Genomic DNA, 22,752 nt, shown 5'->3' with positions numbered 1-22,752 from the left:
ACATTTCCCCAGCTTATGATAGCATAGATTAATCAATGAAGACAATTTATACATTATCTTTGGGATGTGAATGTAGAATGGCTCTAAATATTCCAAATCCTCAGAGTCTACTTAAAAACTGACGTGGATAACACTTTCTCAAAGCTGCATAAAAAGACCTAGCTTACAGTATGGTCAACGGGAAAGTTATTCATGTACTCATTATAGAGCACTGCACAGTAAGCATTTGCTATAACAGTGAAAAAATGACTTTAAATAACATAAAACACCATCCGCTTACTGTTAATTTTGTTAGTATTGATTACTGGAGTAGTGGATTCCTACTATATTTGCAATGTGACATAACATATATGCTCACATGTGAACTTATATTTCTTTGTAAATATTTATATTAAAATTTCCATTTAATGAAATTTGATAGCTATAATTTTGTACAATTGTTTGTCTCCAAAACTATGTCTGCCTGTGTATAAATGTTAATTAAGTCCCTTGTATGAACTGAGAGGACAGGGATAATTTCAAGGATCTTTCCAAGGACCAAAATAATCCAAAATATGTAAAGTATTATTATTTTATACATTGCAAAACATCTTTATCATCCCGGTTATTCTGCCTCACACCCAAGCCTTCCTCCTCTTTGCCCTTTACATTTTCACATTTATTCAGCCTGTCCTCTACTGAGGAAGGAAGCACATGCTGATTTTGCTCAGTATTGTGAAAATAGTTTTTTTTATTTTTACGGAGAGGTCATATGAGCCAGCTCAGGCACTGGCAGGTCAGCTCACTCTTACTGCCAAGTGAGTAATCTGAGATAAGAACATTAATTTATTCAAATGGACTGAGTCGACTATGATAGTAAGAGGAATTGGTAGAGCTTAACGGAACAAATCATCAAAAAAATGCAGGTCGGGTTTGGGGTGATTTGGCAAGCTCAGAATGTTTTCATGTTCTGAGTATCTCCCTTTCCCAATCTGTGCTGCTGTCTGTTGGATTTCCGGCTTTACATGCAAGTACCAAGAGAGAAGTGATGCTTTAAACTGCCAATCACGTGGCAATACAGATGGAAATGGATGGAAATGGTGGATATTTAAATGTTTGGACCTACACAGCAGTAGTTTTATTTGGTTCAAGCTTATGTCTTCCTGAAGTTTGTTCTCAGATTACCTTCTTATGGAAGGAGAAAACAAGATAACCTTTTCTTTTCTTTCTATTTCTTTCTCTCTTTTTCTCTTTTTCTCTCTCTTTTTGTTTCTCTTTCTCTTTTTATTTCTCTTTCTTCTTTCTTTCTTTCTTTCTTTCTTTCTTTCTTTCTTTCTTTCTTTCTTTCTTTCTTTCTTTCTTTCTTTCTTTCTTTCTTTCTTTCTTTCTTTCTTTCTTTCTTTCTTTCTTTCAGAACAAGACATCTTTGAGACAGGGTAAACTCCTGCCACATGAGATAATACCTAGAAATAACTGTGTTACAAGTTGTCAGTGACACCTCCCATATTCTCTAGACCTGGTCATTCCATTATTGCTGCCAAGATTGAATTCACTGCTTTGCTACCACTTCATATTTATATATGCCACGGAGGCCTGCACCTGCGGTTTAAAGTTGGAACCAGGCCAGCTTTATGCTCCAGGTGGATTCTGAGGTGGCTCGCGAGGTTAGATGCTGCCATCTGGCTCCTCTCACGCCATCCTTGGACCAAGTCTCTGGCACCATTCGCCTGCCACAAAAACACAAAAGTGGGTCTGGAGAGACAATTCAATGAGGAGGGCAGTTGCCTTGCACATGGCTGACCTAGGTTCGACCCCAACATCCCATATGGTCTTCCGAGCACCACCAGGAGTAATTCTTGAGTGCAGAGCCAGAAGTAACCCCTGAGCATTGCTGGATGTGACTTCCCACCCCTGCGACCTTGGCCCACCAATACAGAAGTTATGTGAGTAATCTGGCTGGACCTGTTAGAGACTAAAACTGACAGAGACTGGCCTGCGACCTGCACATTTGCTGCATTGTGATATGATTGTGATAAACTCACCATTACCCTGCCTCCCCTCACATAGATGATGCCAGGACAGTTCCATGCACACCTCATGACTTGGTTCCAAAGCTGAAAAATCTCTACCCAATAAGAATCCTTGCTTGGGCAAGTTCTTCTTGCTTATGTTCCCTGGAATTGATAGAAACCCTTTAACATACCAAGACCTGTGCTCTGATGGTGGTCAGGTAGAGTAACTGTGAACTTCAAAATCATAAATGTTGATAATACTGCCATCATGTACTTATTTTTAATAATATTTATTTTTAATAATAAAAATAAGTATATGAATAAAAAGTTGAATTTGACCCAATCATTTGGCTTTTTAAAATATTGAAATAAAACACCACATTCCTATGATCCTTTGGGAAGATCTTCTTTGAGTTTTGTCTGTTTTCCTATTCCTGCCCAGGGCATAACTTGGCCCTCGCCTACAAATCAAATCTGGGGGTCCAGGAATGAACCTCCTAGTCTAACAGATCATGGGGCACTCAGGTGTGGCTTGACAAATGCCTTTTTTTTTTTTTTTTTGCTTTTTGGGTCACACCTGGCAATGCACAGGGGTTACTCCTGGCTCTGCACTCAGGAATTACCCCTGGTGGTGCTCAGGGGACCCTATGGGATGCTGGGAATCGAACCTGGGTCAGCCACGTGCAAGGCAAATGCCCTACCCGCTGTGCTATCACTCCAGCCCTTTGACAGATGCCTTTAACCAGGCTGCCGGGAACTTCGCTGGTTTTGATCTTCCTTGGGGATCCTCCGCTGATGTCAATTCCAAGCTGTGTTTTCTACTGTGAGGCCCAAAAGCTGGCTCCTCAGAAGTCATGATAAGTTGGAGCTAACATTGAGTCTCAACTAGGCCTCAGTTTCTGTTTCCCCAGAGCAGGACTTGCAGTTTCCGGAAAACTCCCAGTTGAGTAATTTGCCAAGATAAGGAATGGGGCAGTTGGGTCTGGCCAGTCGTGAAGGGTCACTGTCCCCTCCTTAGAAACTGTTGCTAACCATTGCCTATTGCAGACCAGCATTGTAATAAAGCCAATGATAAAAATAGATCAGTATAAATTGCTCCTTAACTCCGAACCCTATATAAACTGCTTGTGATTTGGAGTTGCGGTCCTTGTCAAGACTCCGCTGCATTGGATGAGACTTGGACCCTAGCTTCAGCTAGCGCTGGCTCGGGCTAGTAATAAAGTTCCTTTGCTTTGGCATTACCGTGTGTGGACTTGGTCTCTCTGAGACTGGGCTTCTGAAACTTGGGCACAACACTATGATTTCCCTAAAATTCATCTTTTAGCATCGATGTTTTAGAACTTTATCCTCATCCCTGGAAAAATTCATTTAAATTCAGCTTTACTTTCTTTTTTTTTTAAGGATTTTTAAAAATTGAAACACGATGAGATAGGCCCTTACAAAGGGGTTCATGATTAGGTTTCAGTCATACTATATTCCAACACCCATCCCTCCACCAGGGTACACTTCCTAGCACCAGTGTCCCCAGGTTCCCTCCCATCACCCTCTGACCACAATCCCCAGCCTGCCTCAATGGCAGGCACCTCTCTCTCTCTCTCTCTCTCTCTCTCTCTCTCTCTCTCTCTCTCTCTCTCTCTCTCTCTCCTTTTTCACATCGTGGTTTATAATACAGATACTGAGAGATCATCAGGCATGTCCCTTTACCTACTTTTAACACTTTGTTCTTGTCCAGTGTGATAATTTCCAGCTATTATTGTCATACTGTTCCCTTCTCTATCTCTCTCTTACCTAACCTCTGTGCCCCACACACTTGTGGTTGATTCCAACCACTGACCACTCCTCCTAACCCCCTTTATCCCTGGTCACGGATATTAGTCATATATATACATATATATATATAATATACCAAAAATGAGTACAGCCCTTCCATATCTGTCCCTCTCTTTCTGACTCATTTCACTCAGCATGATGCTCTCCATGTCCACCTAGGCAATAAACTCAACATAATTGCTGAAAATACAATGTTGATGATTCTCCTTTATCTTTTTTTTTCTTTTCAGTGCTGGGTTTCAAACATAGGTCCTCACTCCACAAGTCAAGTCCTTTACCATTCCTGGTTCTCTTACTTTTCCCAACTCATTAAAACAAGAGGAAACCCTTAGAATTATAAAGAATTACAGTAGAAAGACAGGATGGAGACTGGCAGAAATGCAGAGAAATGACCCCAAATTATTTGGCACTGTCTTGCCATAAAGGTTTTATTTGGGAATGAGAGGCACCATTTCCATTTCTTATTTCCTGGTGTTTTATTTTATTTTGTTTTGTTTGGGGGCCATACCCGGCAATGGTCAGGGATAACTTCTGACTCTGTACTCAGGAGTTACTCATGGAGGTGCTCAGGAGACCATATGAGATGTTGGGGGTTGAACCCAGTTCTGTGCATGCAAGGCAAGCACCACTACCTGTTTCTCTCTGACTCCCCCACCGGCCCCCATAACCCCGGCCACCCATCAGTGTTTTATTTATACGAGCTCTGAGTACACTGTGAGCATGGGAAGTGGGTTCCATACTGTAACAGAGTTCATCTGAGCTAGAACTAAATTCTAAATCTTGAATCCAAAAGTACAAGTATTGAATGCATCAGTGAGCCAATATAGCCAAAGTCAGTATTTGAAGTTTTCTATGCTGGAACACTGAGTCCTTTGAAGTTCTAATATGGGGGCAGCTAGAAGGGTGCAAGAGCTTTCCCTTCAAAAATGTACACAAACTTGGTGTTTGGGTTTGGCAGCTTAGGACTGAAATTGCAAGTTTCAGAAGCAGAAGCACTGTACTCACCTCACTTAAAGGAGATGCGTTATAGGAGAAAAACTATTGCAGGTCAGAAGTCTAAGTCTGAGAGACACAAATAAATCTCGCAAGAGATCAACAACCTGCAGAGATGCTTCCAGACCCCCGTCACTATCCAAAATTTTAACTCCAGGCATATCATCTTAGTTAAAATTTTAGAATTCTTGGAGCGACATCTCATACTCTATATCACTGATGTACCAAGAGTAGCACATGTATCGGGTAAGATGTAAAGTAGAAGGCAACTAATATCAATTTAAAAAATATTAGCACACAAGACTCAACCTGTAAGAACATACTAGTAATCTCTTATAAAAGAGCTCAATGGCTCCAGGGTGAGGTACAATTTTCACTCACTTTCTTGTAAGGAAACCTTTTGGGATCATTTTTAGCGAATTGTTCATGGAAAGCTTTTGGTCGACTGGCATGTTGTAATGATCTGCACACTGACAAACACACATCTGCCTGCATCTCTGGGCAGTACCTGGGACATCTGCGGCCTCAGGTTGATCTCCTTGAGATCAAAAGCTTACATTAGGTAGACTGAGAACACTTGTAAAGGTGACTAGAGGCTGCCCCCAAAGCCTCCGTCCCTCTCCAAGAGCCTGGCAAGCTACTGAGAGTATCCCACCTGCATGGCAGCCTGGCAAGCTATCCATGGCGTACTCGATATGCCAAAAACAGTAACAACGACGGTAGTTATTCCCCTGATCCTGAAAGAGCCCCCAATACGCCATCGGGCTACACTAGCACACGACAGGGACGAATGGAGATGTTACTGGTGCCCGCTCGAGCAAATCGATGAACAACGTAATGACAGTGACTCTGGTTTCTCTTCAGATCGTATAAATCTTTCCACTTTCACTAAAGATTGCCATGGAGAGGAACAGTGTTGAGTCTTAACTCAATTTTTTGAGATCTCATAAAAAGCAATACAACCTAAATTAAGACCCGCTATTTGGGGTGGGCTTGGGTGGTGGTTGGGAAAATTCAAAATAATGGTGGTGGGAAAGTATAATGGTGGTGTTTGGTGTTGAAAGATTAGATGTAACAAATTATTGCGAGCAACTTTATAAAATTTTTTTTTCATTAAAAAAAGTCTCCGCCCTCGTGGCGGAGGGGGGGGGGGTTGAGGAGGACGGGATGGGACACTTAAGACTACAATCCCCACAATCCCTTGCGACCCGCAGCTCGGTCTCCCCGTTTCTAACCGTGGGAAAGGATAGTCCGGGCGCTCTCCGGTGGCGTCATCAGCGTGCGCCTCCAGGAACCCCCACAGGCCCGGGCTGTAAAAGCATGGCAGCAGCCGAGGCGGCGGCGCTGGTATCGTCGTCATCGTCGTCTCTGCCAGCCGACCCGGCTCCTGACCTTGACCCGGCAGCCGGGGCTGCAGCCACGGGCGCCGACGCGTCTGCGAAGGCTGCGGCAGCCGAGGGCCGCGTCTCCAAGGCCGCGCTGGCGACGAAGCTGCTGTCCCTGAGCGGCGTGTTCGCCGTGCACAAGCCCAAGGGGCCCACGTCGGCCGAGCTGCTGAACCGGCTGAAGGAGAAGCTGCTGGCAGGTACGGCCGCGGCCCCGCGCAGCCCGCCCCGGGGCTGTCCCCTGTGCGCGCGACCCCGCCGGGGGCTCCCGGGCCTGGTCGGTCGTGGACACTGCTGCGGAGGGGACAGCGCGCCGGCGTGCGCAAAGACGCCACCACTCTCCGGACGCGCACCCCGATTTTTCTGCAGTCTGTGCCGGGGGTGGGGTGGTGGGGTGGCGGGGGGCTTTGGGTTCCCGCAGATGCCCAGCCAAAGGAAGCGCTGGCGTTCACCCCTCCCCCCACACACCCAGAGAGGAGGGTGAAGATGCAGGTGTCCCTGGACCAAGACTTAATGCGGTGACTTTCACCTGGGGGCGGGGACAGGTCGTTCTGGGTAATTCAGAGTCTGGGCTATGTGTTTTTTTTTCCTTTTTGCTTGCACAGGGGTTCCGCCTGGCTCTGCACTCAGGAAATACTCCTGGCGGTGTTTGGGGGACCATAATGGGATGCCTGGGATGGAACCCTGCAGACGCCCTCCCCGCTGTCCTATCGCTCCAGCCCCTAGTCTGGGCTCTTCCTAAGAAACCTCGTTTCGGAGCACACGTAGCTGTTTTGGCCCAGGGGTCACACCTGGCGGTGCCCAGGGGCCCTATTGGGCGCTCGGGGTCAGCTGAGGACTCTGCACACCGAACCTGCGCGGAAACCCCTGTAGGATCTTTCTCTACCTCCCGCCCACCCCACCCCCAAGGCAATCTTGTCTTTTAAATTTGCTGCCGCAGGCGCTGATGCTGTTGGTTGGCTCATATCTGGGAACTAGAAATAGAAATTGCTCCCTAAGATCATTTGATTTGTTTCTTCCTGTGCCCTGGGAGAATGTTCGAAGCGCCCGAAAGGTTTCTCAGTTATTCAGCCCAGTAGATGCTTCCAGGCGAGGGGGGAGAAGCTTTGGGGTTATTGGACACAGAAGACAAACCCACCTGTGTTGGCCCAGGAGGCACAAAGGTGAAACGGAGCTCAGAGCACTCTGCGATCTCAACCACCTTCAAGGAGAGAGTGATATTTTGGTTTTGTTTTGGGGATACACCCAATGGTACTCAGGGATTTACTCCTGGCTCTGTTCTCTGGGATCTTACCTGGGAGTGAGGGGCACTAAATGAGATGCTCATCAACTCCTGACGCATCATATTGTGGCCTGAGCAGCACCAGAAGTGATCCCTGAGCACAGAGCCAGGAGTAATCTGTGAGCACCGCTAGGTATGGCCCCCAAAGCAAAACCAAAACCAAACAGTTTTGAAAGAACGGGCATGATGTCGATTCAGATGTTTTATGGCAATTTAAAAAAAATCTCATTCCCATTTTACACTTTCCTTTGACTTTGTTACCTATCAGGATGTGTCAGAGACTTATGAAGGGTTGAATTACACCAAGGGCGAGCTGTGATCTCGCTGGAGACTTGCTTCCTTTAGAGAATGGCTGTTTTTGTCTGGCCTTCTTTGTTAACTGAGCTGGGGGGTGTTTTGTTTGTGCCAGGAGGTCACACCGTCCTTTCTCCAAGGGGTTTCTGGGAGGATCCAAGAGTATCTGAGATTTCTGGTTAATTTCCCTCCAATAACTGGTTTATGTTGAAATGGATTAAAACAGATGATTTCTAGGCTATTTCCTGGAAATCACTGATTTAGATGTAGATATTCTTACTACTTTTTATTTCATGTTGCTTGCGATTGGCCTGTTCTGTACTTCCCTTAGAGGGGAGCTTACCAAATGCCATGTGGACTGCCAGAATGATCTGGGAAGGTTCTTAAATATCCAGACTCCAAGACACCCCATTTGAATGCTGCTGTCCTAGTTTGACACCCACTCATTCCAGTCACGAGTCTTTGGTCAAGGCTGATATTAATGCCCCTTGTTTTATTTTGACTGGATTCATGTATAGAAAGAAATTCCTGCACTCTTCGAATTTCATGTCCTAACATATAAGAATTTATTATTATTTTTTAATCAAGACCTTATTTAAAAAAAAATTGTGCGGGTGAGGGGCTTTGGGCTACACTTCGTGGTACTCAGGGCTTACTCCTGGCTCTGTGCTCAGGGATCACTCCTGATGGGGTTCAGGGGAGTAGGTGGGATGCCGGGGAATGTAACATGGGTTGGCCACATGCACAGCAAGTGCCTTACCTGTTGTCCTTTCTCTCCAGTCTCCACAATACCTGATTACATACTCCTCCATGCATGATACCACTGGGGTGAGCCAGTCAAGTAGAGATGACATGTCTTCAACCTGAAGGAAGGTAGTTTGGACACAAAAGAAAGTAAAAACTTTGAAGTAAATTCACTTAAAAGTAAATTCACAGTCCAAGGGAGTCCCCAAAGGTTTCTGTTGACTCCGGGTGAGAGTCACAGTGGGGTCTGGCCTGAGTGTGGGTGGGTCACAGTGGGGTCTGGCCTGAAGTGGGGGTCCGGCCTCAGGAGATTCTGTGGAAGCAGCAGCTCTGCCCTTCCAAGCATGAGGATCCTGTGATCACAGAGTGACCTGGTCAGCTCAGACATCACGGCCTCTTGGGGTCATCACCTAGCCTTACCAACCCTGGGGTTCCTTTTGGCCATGCTCCTGTTTCACCATTGCTTTCCTTTGCCCCCTGCCCCTTTCTCCACCCTCAGCTTTCATTTTCTTGTGCTGGCTTTTCTGTCTTCTTGGTGTCAGTGGGGCTAAGGAAGTGGGTGTTGAGGTGACAGGTAGGTCAACTCAGTGCTTGAGTTCCTCTTTTTTCTCATTTGTATTCCTGCAGCTAATGTTCTCGGGACTTATTCTGTCTGCATTAGCAACATTTTAACTGTTCTAGTGCTTCTTAGTTTCTAAGCATTTTCAGAGAATGTTATTTTGTTGTCTTTACAATAGGAATATGAGATAGGCCTGGGTCGCACCATTGTGTGTGTATGTGGGTGTGTGTGTGGGTGGGTGGTGCTGGGGTCTCACACATGGGAATCATGAACACCCCCACCGACCCACATCTCACCTCTGCTCCCTTTCCTTTTCCTCTGACTACTTCTGCTACTAAGAGGCAGTGAGTTGTTACTGTTTCATGGGGAACATTTTGTTACAGTTAGCTTTCTGAAGGAACTGGGAGTTGGGATTAGGAGAGGACAGGGAACAGAGAGAAGCTGGGGACCTGAAATGGGTCTTTGTTGTGCCCCGCTCAGGTAAGTGGGGGCACTAAAAAACCCAAGCGATCTTCTGCACCCAGGGGTGGCCCCGGGCCCCCTTCCTGTGCTGTGGGATGGGAAAGGGACTGTCTGTGGCACTGGGGTTGGAACCAGGCTCACGGCCGCAGATGCGTGCTGCTAGGCCAGCCTCTTTGCCACCCCCCAGCCCCAGAAACCTGAGCTTTAGGCAGGAAATTGAGGACTTTTATTTATTTATTTATTTATTTATTTATGACTTTTCTTGGGCCATACCTGGCGATGCTCAGGGGTTACTCTTGGCTCTGCACTCAGGAATTACTCCTGGTGGTGCCCAGGGGACATATGGGACGCTGAGGATCCAACCTGGGTCCTACCCATTGTACTATCGCTCTGGCCCCAGAATTGAGGACTTCTAAAACCAGCCACCTATATAAAAATTACTTGTCACCATCGAGTATCTGATTTTGCTAGATCTCTGTAGGTTAGGCTATAAACTTACCATATATCGTTTCTTTCTTTCTTTTCTTTCTTTCTTTTCTTTCTTTCTTTCTTTCTTTCTTTCTTTCTTTCTTTCTTTCTTTCTTTCTTTCTTTCTTTCTTTCTTTCTTTCTTCCTTTCATGTGGGTCCCCCCCCCCAATTAGTTTCTAGACAATTTGTTTTGGATTATTCTTCCTCTGCAATTTTGGGGCTAGATATACAATTTATTAGCTGAACATTCCAGTTGATTGTTTTGGTAATCATTTCTTCCCCCCCCATCCCGATTGCCTCTATAGAAGCTGGAATGCCATCTCCAGAATGGACTAAAAGGAAAAAGCAGGCTCTGAAAATTGGCCATGGCGGGACCCTAGACAGCGCAGCCCGAGGCGTTCTAGGTAAGCGATGAATGAAAATGGGATGAACGTCACTTGCTGAATGAGAGCAGACAAGATTGGCTAATGGCAGGCCATGCGGGCCATTTTCAGTATATTCTGTAATTTTTTCGATTTGCTGATTTATAGAACTCTCTTCTGAAGCAGCATTCCCCTGTGATTTTCCCAGGATGTGCCAAGCGGGCCACAGAGGAAAGGTGTGTTGTATTAACTAGGGGCCCGTGGCATGAGACTCCGGGCCAGCTGGTGGTGGGGGTGGGGGTGGGTGGGGTGGGGGCGGGGAGGGAGTATATGGGAAGAAAACAAGGTTTGGAGGGGCCCTGGTCAGGAAGTGGGTGGAAAGAAGCAGTCATGTGTCAGCGTGTGTCAGACTTGGAGAAAGGTCTCGTGTGTGCAGGAAGGGTGGAAAGAGTATCCCTGCAGGGACCTGTCCGCAAGGCTCGGCCCCTTGCCTGTCGTCTGGGAACTTGGATTTGGGGTGCTTCCTCCCTCCCCTGTTTGCTGTGCCCTGACTGTTGATGGGAGGTATGTGACCTTTAATCTGGAGGCCCCTCCCCCCACCCCCAGCACGCGCACACACGCGCACACACGCGCACACACACACACACACACACACACACACACACACACACACACACACACACACACGCTGGCTCTCCTTCCAGGGCTCTGGAATTCTATCCCACCATGCATGCAGAGGGGGTCTGGGGAATCCCCTTCTCCTGGCCCTCGCTCTGCCCTCAGTCAGAACTGTGGGTTTTGGGTTTCCATGGGCATTTCTGCCTGTTTCACCTGCAGGAACCGTCCCCTGATTCTTGCACCCCCAGAGGAGGGATCGAGAATGAGGCACCTGCAGCTGGGTACCCCAGTGTCTCCTTGGACAGTTCTGGGTCACTGTCGCAGCCACAGAGGAGTCCTCCAGTGTGGGGTGGCCTTAGAAAGTGCCCCACAAAGAGAGTTCTTTCACCCACACAGGCTGAGAAGCTCATCTCTGAGATCAGCTCCCCAGAGAAAGGAAGGGGGCCTTTACGGGTCCTGGGGGAGTGGGGTGAGGGTGGGGGCTTCACTGCCTTTGCAAGGCATGGGAGTTGGGGGTTGAGCATTTTACTGCTTGTGGAGGAAAATTAGTGACATGATTTACCCTATTCTCCGCCCCCCCTTTCTTCTCTTTCCTGCACCTAATAGAGGTTCTGAATTGTTTCTTCGTAGATTGCTAAAGTGTGTATCCATAGCCTTTATTTTATAAAATTTCTCCCTAATTGTATCTGTAGTCACAGAAAGGCATAGGTTGGGATTTCCCCGGCACCCCTTCCCTTCCATCTGCCTTTCCCCACACACTAGAAACAAACTCTCTTGGAATCCTACTTAACGTTTGCGGGTGTTTTGTCCTTTATTATGGGACTGCGCCCAGCTCGGTGCTCGCTCTTGGCAGTGCTCAGGGGATCACATGGGGCCGTTTCTCCCTGCAGAGCTCATGCGCCATCTCCCCAGCCCTGTTCTGTTTAACTGTTTATGCTTGTGTTTGTTTTGGGGTCCACACCTGGCTGTGCTCAGGGCTTACTCCTGACCCTGAGGCCAGGAATCCCTCCTGGTGATGCTTAGGGGGCATCCATACGGTGCTGGGGGCTGAACCCGGGTCAGCGAGGTGTGAAGCGGGAGCCTTCCCCACCCTCCTGTCTCTCTGGCTCCCTGTTAAGTTGTTTTTAAAAATTTCAATCATAATTGACCAGGCTGATTTAATGAGGCACTAATGGGCTCTGCTTTCTGGTTTGTAAAATACTCTGCTACAGTAGTTAGTTCATTTTATTAAGTTGAAAATTAGGTACAAAGAATAAGCAGTAAATTTGATCTAGATGTCAGATTAGAAAATAAATGCTTTAGAAGGACTTAAATTAATGAAGAAAATCCTGTTTTTCAAGAAAATTGACAGCAAGGCACAATTTTGTATTTTATAAGATTATAGATCTTGTTTAATGCATGTTGGAAAGAACTTTACTTGGAGCTGAAATAGAAAAAGTGCCCACAGGGCCAGTTCAGGGGTAAAGACCTTGCTTGCCACTGACCGTGGCTGCTGCTGGCCCCACTGGCTCCCTGCCCAGTAACCCCTGGGCTGCAGAGTGGGAGCAGTAACGTCCTGCATCCTTGCACCGAAATACCAGATATTTGAGAATTTCTAGGAGGACCCTGGGCTTCCCCAGCACTGGTTTGAGAAGGTCCCTCGCAAATAACAAGGAAATTCATTTTCCTGAATTAAAGAACCTGCATTAGCAAGTCTTGACAGCATAAGTGACTTCAAGTTTCTATTTTGTTTTTGTTTGGGGTCCGCACACAGTGGTGCTCAGGCCTGAACTTCTAGCTCTGCGCTCATGGATTACTCCCAGCTGTGCTTGGGGGACTGTACGCATGTGTTCCAGGGATGGAGCCGGGGCGGACAGTGTGGAGGACAGTTTGCTTAACCCCAGTACTTTTTCCCCAGCCCCCATACTTGAATTCAGTGGCTGTTAACCTTTCTACACCAATTTGAGGACTAACCTCCCTGCTTTGATCCTTTCTAAACCTCTGAGGTAGCGCCTGTTAGCCCCATATACAGAAGTGAAGACCCAGAATGAGAAAGCAGCCTGGACAGTGTGATTGTCGGCGAGTAGCAGTCAGCATTGAAGCCCACCTTTGCCCTCGGCTGGGATGGCAGGAACCGGTACTCCTGTCTTTGTTTCTCCCGCCTTAGTGCCCACCAGGAACTACCCATCCGTGTCCACTGCCAGGGGCCATAGAAGTGGCTTCGTGGTTCTCATCAGTTCAGCAGTCTCTGAGATGAAACTGAATGTGTCATAATCAGTTGTTTTCTAAGAGCACTGTAAACAGGAGAGGCTGCTAGTTAGTTACGAGTGGGTCATTTACATCACTGTTAGATTCTCTTCTTCTGGTTGTTACTTCCTGATTTGCAAAAACTAGTGATATTGAAGGGAGTGAATAAAATCAGTTTGTTTCTTACCCTAAACCTAAGGAATCTTCTTGGTAGTACTATTTTAGTTAGTACTCTAAAAGGGCGACATTTAGCTGAGATTTGTATGTGTGGAAGCAATCACATTCAAAGTAATTTTTATTATTAGAGGCTTAATTTATATTTGATCACAAGGGACTTTAATGATAAAATAGAGTACTGCATCAAATTTATTAATTTTTCTTATGATACCAACAGGAGGGCTGGAGCGATAGCACAGCGGCAGGGTGTTTGCCTTGCACGCAACGACCCAGGTTCGATTCCTTCGCCCCTCTTGGAGAGCTCTCCAAGCTACCGAGAGTATCCCACCCGCACGGCAGAGCCTGGCAAGCTATCCGTGGCTGGCATATTCGATATGCCAAAAATAGTAACAAGTCTCAAAATGGAGCCGTTACTGGTGCCTGCTCGAGCAAATCATGAGCAACTGGGATGACAGTGATACAGTGACAGTGATACCAACAAGGAATACAGTTTCCAATGAGGACTAAAGAACAGAAAGACGGCATTTAGCCACCTAAAGAGATCCTTGTTGTCTAAGTCAGGGTATTTTAAACGGTTTTTCTACTTGTGCTTCTATTTCACCTAAGAAAGTTTTACAGGACCCCAGGCATATAAGTATATAAAATAGGTATACAGATTAAATTGTTACTAATAATACATATATATATATGTATATATATATATTTTTTTTTCTTTTTGGGTCACACCCGGCATTGCTCAGGGGTTACTCCTGGCTCTGCACTCAGGAATTTCCTGGTGGTATTTGGGGGACCACTGGCTGGGAATCGAACTCGGGTTGGCCGCATGCAAGGCAAAAGCCCTACCCACTATGCTATCGCTCCAGCCCCCTAAATCATATATTTATTTTAAAGTAAAATCCTAAAGGATTATGCACCCCTGTGTAGGGCCATGGCCCACTGTTTACGGAACTAAGGTCCAAGTTAGCTGTCCTGAAGACTGTTAGGGAAAGTTGCAGTGTTTCATTGTGTAAAACTGTATTTAATCGTTTATGAGTTTACATACTGGTTGCTTTATTCACTGATGACATATAACCTGCATAAATTTTAATAGCTCTTTGAATCTCAGTGTTCTGTTTGAAGTCGTTTCAAAGAGTTTAATAGTAGGCCTGAGAGATGGGGCAGGGGTTAAAGTGCCTGAACTCCCACCCCCCCCCCATGGTGATAATGATGATTATAATAAAAGGGATGATAGCAACCATAATTTTCAAACTTAAGGAGTATCTATAATATGATGGCACATTTTGAACCCTGGGAAGTGGTGTTTCTCTTTTTTTTTTTAATTTTTTTTTTTAAGGCATAACAAAATATTGGGCCCATGTGCAAAGATACATTTTTCCTTGGCTTTGATTTTTGACACATAGTATTATTTACTGTGAAGTATTCATTGTAACTTATAAACTTCAGGTATGCATCTTTGAAAATATGAGAATCTTCATTGTCCTGATTTATAACCCCCCACCCTCTACTCCCACTCCCCAAGCTCTTTCCTCCATTTTTTTCTTTTTTCTTTTTAGCTTTTGGGTCATGCTTGGTGATGCTCAGGGGTTACTCCTGACTCTGCACTGAGAAATTACTCCTGATGGTGCTCGGGGGACTATATGGGATGCTGATGGTATTATAAAAAAACACTCCAGTAAAAGAAAATTTATGAAAATGGTTATATCTCAACATGGGGTTAAGACCCTGTCCAAGAGCTTACTAAAAGCTGTTGGTTGCTAGTTGTGTCTTCTATGTTCATGTTTTTGTTTTGTTTTGTTTTGTTTTGTTTTGTTCACTGTGCCTGATTGGCTGCTGTGTTACTTCCCCATCTAATTTGGTGCGCTCCTCCTGGGATACACTTGTAGAAACTGAAGGTTTGTGGGCCACATTTGCAGCCAAGCACTCCGGAAACTTAGAATATCTCATTGGGCCATGAGTGGACATGGCAAGCTCCTTCTTAATCCTTGCACTGTCTTTCCAGCCCCCCTAATCAGCTGACTTTAGGTTACCCTGGACTGTCCAGATGGACCCCATGTGAAACCAGGGTCATAAAGGTGGAAGGCGCAGTGCCAGACTGCCTGCCGTGTCCACAGGAGGCTGAAGGTTTGATCCCTGATGCCTCCTCACATGCTGCTGTGATTCCCCAGCACTGCTTTTTGAGGTTCCTCAGTGCCACTAACTGATACTTGCATGGCCTTCCTCCCCTCTCCCCCCGAAGGATACAATCAGATGAGTGATCCCAGTCTGGGCAACAGAGGGAAAGAAGCGGAGGCAGAAGAGAGGAGGAGCAGGCATGAGAGCGGGAGCAGAGGCTGGAGGGCAGCTCCTGGCTTTGAATAAGGCGAGGGTGGTGGGAGGTCTCCATCCATGGAAAGTGAGCAGCCTTTCCGGGAAGCCAGGAAGAGGAAAGAAACTCCCCGTAGAAGGGCTTTAGTCAGAGGTTAATACTCTCTGAGATTCTCCCAGTGACCCTCAAAAAAGACACATGTAGTACACTACTCGTCCAAGATCACCGCACTGGAACATTTTTCTAAATAAAACTTAAGTACTTATTGTGGGTTGTTAAGATTCATTTCCGGAAGTGGAAAGAGACAGGTTTTTGTTTTTGTTTTTGTTTCCCCTAAGATAAATTGCAAGGATGTTACAGAATTAAATATAGGACAGCCGAAATTTCCAACTGCAAAAAGCTTTGTCTAATACCCTTACCATGCCTTTATGACTTGAGAATAAAATGCTGGCACATTTAGATTGGTTTAGAGACCCTGGGATTTTTTTACAGAGAAAATAATGGACCAAAGAACATTTGGGAACTAATAAAAGTAGTAATGTGAAAGAGACAGTGCCGAGAAAGCATTCAAATTCTTTCCTTCTTCAGGCCATTGTGGATTTGCTCCTGCTTCTCATTTTATCTCTGTCTTTGGCCACTGTAGACATCTTCTTATCCTGGATTTCCAGATTTTCAGCTGAAAAGCATCTACTCCCTAGGAAGAGCCCCTCTTGCTCTTTTATATGGATTATGTAATGTGCACGCCTTCTTTGTCTTGATTTCTTGTTAACTCCCTCAGGACTGGAGTCAGATTTTAATTATTTTAGTACCTAATGTACAGTAAGTACTGAATAAAAACTGGTATGACTATTGGGGAAAGATGCTTAAAAATTTGTACTTGTAAACTGGCCCTTGAATGAAAAGCTGCTGATTGACTCCTGAGAATTTGTCCAAATACTACTTCTGTATTTGCTTGGCTGGCATCCTGGTGCCTGACACTCACCCCCTAATTTCGGTGGGCCTTGTTTTCTTGGTTAGGAACTGAGAGCGCTACAATGAGAAACCCTTGGGTGCCTTAAAAAAAATGGATTGTTCTGGATCACTTCCCTAGCTGAGAATCGTCAGTTCGGGATTGCTGCCCAGCTGGCATGGAGCCCGCCCTCTGCCCCTCAGGCCCAGCTCTCCTGCCGGAGCCGCGGGACGCAGGGCTGGGGGGCTGTGGGGGTCTTCCTTCTCAGAGCGCGCTCGCAGGCGCTGCTCCCGGGGCTCACTCACACCCGCTTGGATGCCGAGTTCTCTGGCCTCCTAACGCCTGCCAGGGGGCTTCCTCCTGTCCCCTCCCTCCGCTGTCATTCTCTCTCTTCCTTTTTTTTCACCAAGTCATATACTGCCATGAAGGAGCCACTCCTGAGTTTAGGCAACTTTTGGGGGGTTTCAACTGAACTACGCCCTCCGCAGTAGTGTTAGCGTCACGGCCTTGACACGCAAAACTAGTGCAGCCCCTGAAGCCACTGGCTGATGCTACGAGGTCTCCTTCTCTGAGCTGAAAGGCACTTCCAGAGCCTGAACTGTGCTGTCTCACTGCATGTATTCTGGAGACTGCACAAAGTAGCCGCTATGAATGTGTGTGTGTGTGTGTGTGTGTGTGTGTGTGTGTGTAGATATATATTTGGGGATTCCATTCATTCGAATGGGATAAGATCTGTTGGTGTTAACAGTGCGTTTGTCTCAGCTGTGCTTCTGCCATCTGAAGAGTCCTGTGCTCCGTGCCAATCCTGAAGGCGTCCCTTGTTTTTCTTACTCTTTTTTTTTGGGGGGGGTGTTTCTTTTCACTGTTTTCCTTGCCCTCTCTTGCCCTTTGCTGCCATGGCGGTCCCTGGGGCTGGCACACTGTAGTTGTAGGGCTCACACACACTTGGTTCCAGCACGCTGCACAGTGGCGCCGAGAATCGCGTTTGGCGTGTGGATGGGAACTCGGGCCAGCCCTCCTGGGAGGCAGGCGCTGCGCCACGTGGCCGCATCTCCAGCCCGTAGACATCTCAGACACACACACAAGTAAAAATCTCAGTTCTTGGCGCCAAGAAGAGCTCAGCGGTGAGGAACACGGCACTGCACAGGAGGCCTGGGTTTGATCCCAGAGCACCGCCGGTTAGACCCCCCGCACTGAGCGAGGAGTCCTGAGCATGGCTTTGTGTCCTCCTTCCAGACCAAACCAGCCGGTCTCAGTCCTTGAACTGAAGTGAGTCTACTCAGAGATAAATGTTCAGATGAGTGTTAGAGAAGTTTAGAGGGTTATTATTTTTTTTATTTTCAGGGTGAGGGTGGAGGGGAGGTGTTGTGGTCACACCCGCCACTTCTCAGGGCTTATTTCTGGCTCTGCACTCAAGAGTCAACTTGATGGGCAGTGCTCAGAGAACCTTATGGGATGCCAGGGATCAAACTCAGGTCGGTCACGCACAAGGCAAGCACACTCACTACCCATGGTACTATCATTCTGCTCCCTAGGAGTTTAGAGTTTTGGGATAGACTTGAAGCATTTGATCTGGGTTTTGGAGAATCGATTTGAAATTCTTTTATGCTTGTATGTAGGCATGGGGACCTGTGGAAGGGGGTCTTTGTATACACTGGGCAATTTCATAAATGATTATTAATTACAATAATTAGAAGAAGGGTTAGATGTAGAACCGTTTGTGATGTTTAAACTACATGAGCTTATTAGCAATGGGAAGAAAACCTAGAATGAGCAGGCTGATGGGGCGGGTGGGATGACTGAGAAGCAGAGATGCAGTAACAGGCTGTGGCTTGAGTTTGAACCAACTGTCTGCAAGTCATGAGATGCCAGGCACAGCTCACAGGCTCCCTGGGCCTCATCTACAGAGTAAGGATCATGGTATTACCTTGTAGGATGTTTACATGGGATAGTTAATCAATGGGGCGCATTTAGAGTGGACTTTAGTATGTAGGCGGCCCAGAGAATGACATCTGCTATTAATATTGGCGGTGCTCCCGGCTTACCAGTCGCTTCTCATTTCTTACAATGCTGTATTATGGTTCTCTTGTTCTTACACAAAACTGTGTCCGTTAGTGAGAATTTCTGCTATTCTTAGAAAAATTTCTGCTCATAAATGAAGAAAAATTGTGTTCATCATCCTCACTTGTTACATGTGTTCTCATAAAAATAAGAAATATTTGAAATTGAAGAGTCCGGTGGGCTGTTGTCCTGTATATATTGGCTTTGTCAGGGGCGGGAACTTTTTTCTGCCCAAGGTCACCTGAGTATTTATAACAACATTTGCGGGCTTAAGATGTGGTCAGGGCTGGACGGGCCGGACACGGAACATACATTCCCAAGCTCTCATTTCGCCCTAGTCTTCTGTGGGTTAGGTTGACTTGTTATGTTTCTATCTTCTAGATTGATATTGTGGGGCACTAATCATCTTTGAATGGCTCATTAGCTGTGATGATAGCTTTTGTTCTCTTTAATAATACATTCTGTCAAAAGACTTGATCATCTCATGGTTAATTGTGTTATGCATTTTTCACTGATGCTCATGTAAAACTGTAGTGAGTTCTTTGAAAAATTTCTAAAATTTCTCATGATCTAATTGTTGGGTTAAGAATTCTCTCATATTTGGGGCTGGAGATACAGTACAGTTGGGGTGGGGTGGGGGGGCGGGGGTGCTTGCCTGGCATGCTGCCAACCAGATGTCGCCTCAGCCTCCCATGTGGGCTTTGCCCAAGCACTGCCAGAAGTAAATCCTGAGTGCAGTCAGGAGTTACCCCTGAACATTGCTGGGTGTGGCCCTAAAACAAGCAAACAACAACAACAAAAACCCCAACTATACAAACAGAAAAAACTCTTTCCATATTTAACACTTTGAGATGGGAGAAAAAAAATGTTTTTCTCCCATCTCCTTTTAAGATTTCCTTAGTTATATGATGGATGAATTTCTTAGTTACATGAAGTTCTGACTGGAGAAGTAAGTCCTAACTATATACTCCTTCCAGCTTTGTATTACATGTGCAAGGAAATGAAAACCAAAAATATGTGGATGTTTTGGAAACCTAATTTTTTAGACCAGAGTGTCATAATTTTTCTTTCTTTGATTTGTAGTGGTTGGAATTGGAAGGGGAACAAAAATGTTGACCAGTATGTTGTCAGGGTCCAAGGTAAGACTCGTGGATTAGTTTTGTTTTCGTCTTTGCTTGTGTATTTCTTAATGACCTGTGTTCAGTTGTATCATTTAAAATATAAACTGTTAAATGCACGAATGGCAATCATTCCTGAGTATTTTACAGTGTTCACAATCATAATCTGACATTCAGAGTACTGAGATTATAAATCAGTGATTCTTTTTTTAATTATTTTTTATTTTTTAATAAGTGAATCACCATGAGGGTACAGTTACAGATTTATACATTTTTGTGCTCATGTTTCCCTCATACAAAGTTCGAGAACCCATCCCTTCACCAGTGCCCATTCTCCACCACAAATAAACCCAGCATCCCTCCCACCCTCCCCAATCCCATCTCCCCCCACCCCACCCTGCCACTGTGGCAGTATATTCCCTTTTGTTCTCTCTCTCTAATTAGATGTTGTGGTTTGCAATAAAGGTGTTGAGTGGCCATTGTGTTCAGTCTCTAGTCTACATTCAGCATGCATCACCCTTCCCCCGCATGGCCTCCGACCACATTTTACTTGGTGTTCCCTTCTCTATCTAAGTTGCCCTCTCCCCAGAATGTGAGGCCAGCTTTCAAGCCATGGAGTCAACCTCCTGGTACTTATTTCTACTATTCTTGGGTGTTAGTCTCCAACTCTGTTATTCTATATTCCACAGATGAGTGCAATCTTTCTATGTCTGTCTCTCTCTTTCTGGCTCATTTCACTTAGCATGATACTTTTCCATGCTGATCCACTTATATGCAAACTTCATGACCTCATTTTTTCTAACAGCTGCATAGTATTCCATTGTATAGATGTACCAAAGTTTCTTCAACCAGTCATCTGTTCTAGGGCACTCGGGGTTTTTTCCAGATTCTGGCTATTGAAAACAGTAAATTAGCGATTCTTAATTGAAAGTAACTTATCGGAGCAAAATCTCTACAGTGTCCACGATTGTACTTATATTTCTTGGTTTTGGGGCCACACCCGGCAGTGCTCAGGGCCTACTCCTGGCTTTGTGCTCGGGGATCACTCCTGGAGGTGCTCAAGGGACCATAGGAAATACAGGAGATCAAAGCCAGGTTAGCTGCCTGCAAGAATTGCCTTATTCACTATACTATCTCATTTTTGTTTATTTGGTTTTTGGCCCACATCCAGCAGTGCTCAGAGCTTAGTCTTAGCTATGGACTCAGAAAGCACTTTTTGGTGGGCTCCAGCAACCATGTGGGGTACCAGGAATCCAGTCCCTGATTTTTTAAAATTAAAGTTTTTTTTTTTTCTTTTCAGTAAGATCCTTTCTTAGATGAAAGGGGAATTAGAACTTAGATTGCAGATGCTCACCTAGTGACAAATAACTTAGTAAATCCTCAGACAAAGACAGCCCTGGGGTGAGATAGAACAATTTTCAGAAATTTCATTTTGCACAAGTATTTTTATAATTCCTTTAGCTGTTGAAAACAAATTACGTGCCTGCTAACAGGGCTGGCGGTGGGCGGTTGGGGAAATGGGACCAGGGGTGGAGGGAAGGTTCGGGATTCGTTCAGGTGGTGTCGGAACATCCAAAACCCGTTCATGCTGTCACCATGGCACCACGAACAGCTTTGTAAACCAGGGTGTGTAAATCCAGTGAGAAGGAAAACCTAACATTTCCATAGCACCGCTTGTAAACCTTACATTTTTTCGGAGGACAGGTGCTGCTCAACGATCGCAAAATGTTTGCTGCAGCAAGAGTGGGGCTTCTTGGAGTCGCGTCCTTGGTGCGTGACAGTGACCCTGTCTCGGCTCCAGAGCACTTTCCGAGACCCTGGCTGGTGGGAGGAGAGGAACAGTTTGGCCAAGGCCAGAACGGGCGGAAATGTTTGGGTTACTATAGGCTGTGAGTAACCCCCACAAAATAGCAAAGGGTCGTGCATGAAACTGCTGTGAAGATGTTGAAGTTGACCTCTCGGGACCCTCAGGGTTTTCCCTAGAAAAGATAATTGGGGCCCCTCTAGGATCTCCCTGAACTCTGAGCGAGATCATGGCCTTTGTATTCCAATCAGCAGCTCAGCTCGGGCCGGGGTTTCGAAGGCCCGTGGAGGGCAGATTAATATGCTCCGAGATAGGGCGGACTTTCAGCTCCTTCCTGGACTAGGCGTTTTCTCTTTGAAACCCTGGCTTTTAATGGGATGGCACTAGCTGGTAAAGTGATTTTCCACCCCCCCCCCCTCTAAATTGTTTCTTTTTTGGAAATTGTGGACTAAGGCCTGGAACCTTTCCTTGTTCATTGCAAACTGAGAACTTTCATAAAATATCATCATTTCAGTGGTATTTTTCAATGGAATGTTGCATTGCTAAATGGATTTCTAAACGCCCGTATTTCCTGAGCTTCTCTCCTCAGGGACACTGGCCCTAGAATCACAGTTTTGAGTGGCAGCGGTCTAAGTAAGCCTTTTTGAGAAATTAAAAACCCCGGAGAGCATGTTCCCTCTGATGTCCCATTTTAGTAATCACTTGGCATAAAACCCCTTGTCTTTGAGTTGGAAAGTATAGTAATGTTTTAGGTAAATGAAAAATAAATTCCATCTGGCTTGCTCTGTGATTTAAAAAAAAAAAAAAGGGAAGGTATTAGTACGGGGGGGGCCAGTAGTTGCTTTAGGTGCAACAGCGGGGGGCGGCATTTAATTTTAGTTTTTTTCATTTTGAAGAGTGTAGTTTGGCCTGGCAGGGGGGAGGGTCATGGTAAGCCAGTGATTACTGCCCCTCCCACCCCCCTGTGCCAGCACCCCCCACCCCTAGATCTCCCACCTGGGGAAACACTGACCCAGTCCCAAAGGGAGACAAGAGTGCGGCCAAACACTCTTTCCTGCTGCACGGGAAACATCCGCGGACTCCTTTCAACGTGATGCACTTCATACTACCACTGGGAATGGGT

General features: G+C 45.9%; 1 protein-coding gene and 1 non-coding gene across 2 annotated transcripts in view; both read left to right on the top strand.

The window, feature by feature from the left end:
- The first annotated feature begins 5,658 nt into the window (after positions 1–5,658).
- LOC129399537 (U5 spliceosomal RNA) lies at positions 5,659–5,773 on the top strand. Its single transcript, XR_008627159.1, has one exon. It is a non-coding gene; the product is annotated as a U5 spliceosomal RNA (small nuclear RNA).
- Positions 5,774–6,012: 239 nt separating this feature from the next.
- TRUB1 (TruB pseudouridine synthase family member 1) overlaps positions 6,013–22,752 on the top strand; it is a 43,418-nt gene continuing 26,678 nt past the window's right edge. Inside the window, exons 1-3 of the mRNA XM_055119395.1 lie at positions 6,013–6,399; positions 10,315–10,413; positions 19,791–19,846. Of these exons, the coding sequence (XP_054975370.1) occupies positions 6,135–6,399; positions 10,315–10,413; positions 19,791–19,846 (420 nt within the window). The 5' untranslated portion in view covers positions 6,013–6,134. The remainder of the gene's footprint in view (positions 6,400–10,314; positions 10,414–19,790; positions 19,847–22,752) is intronic.

This window comes from Sorex araneus, chromosome 11 (assembly GCF_027595985.1).
Source record: "Sorex araneus isolate mSorAra2 chromosome 11, mSorAra2.pri, whole genome shotgun sequence".
Taxonomy (NCBI): Eukaryota; Metazoa; Chordata; class Mammalia; order Eulipotyphla; family Soricidae; genus Sorex; species Sorex araneus.
This window is presented reverse-complemented; position numbering and strand designations above follow the sequence as displayed.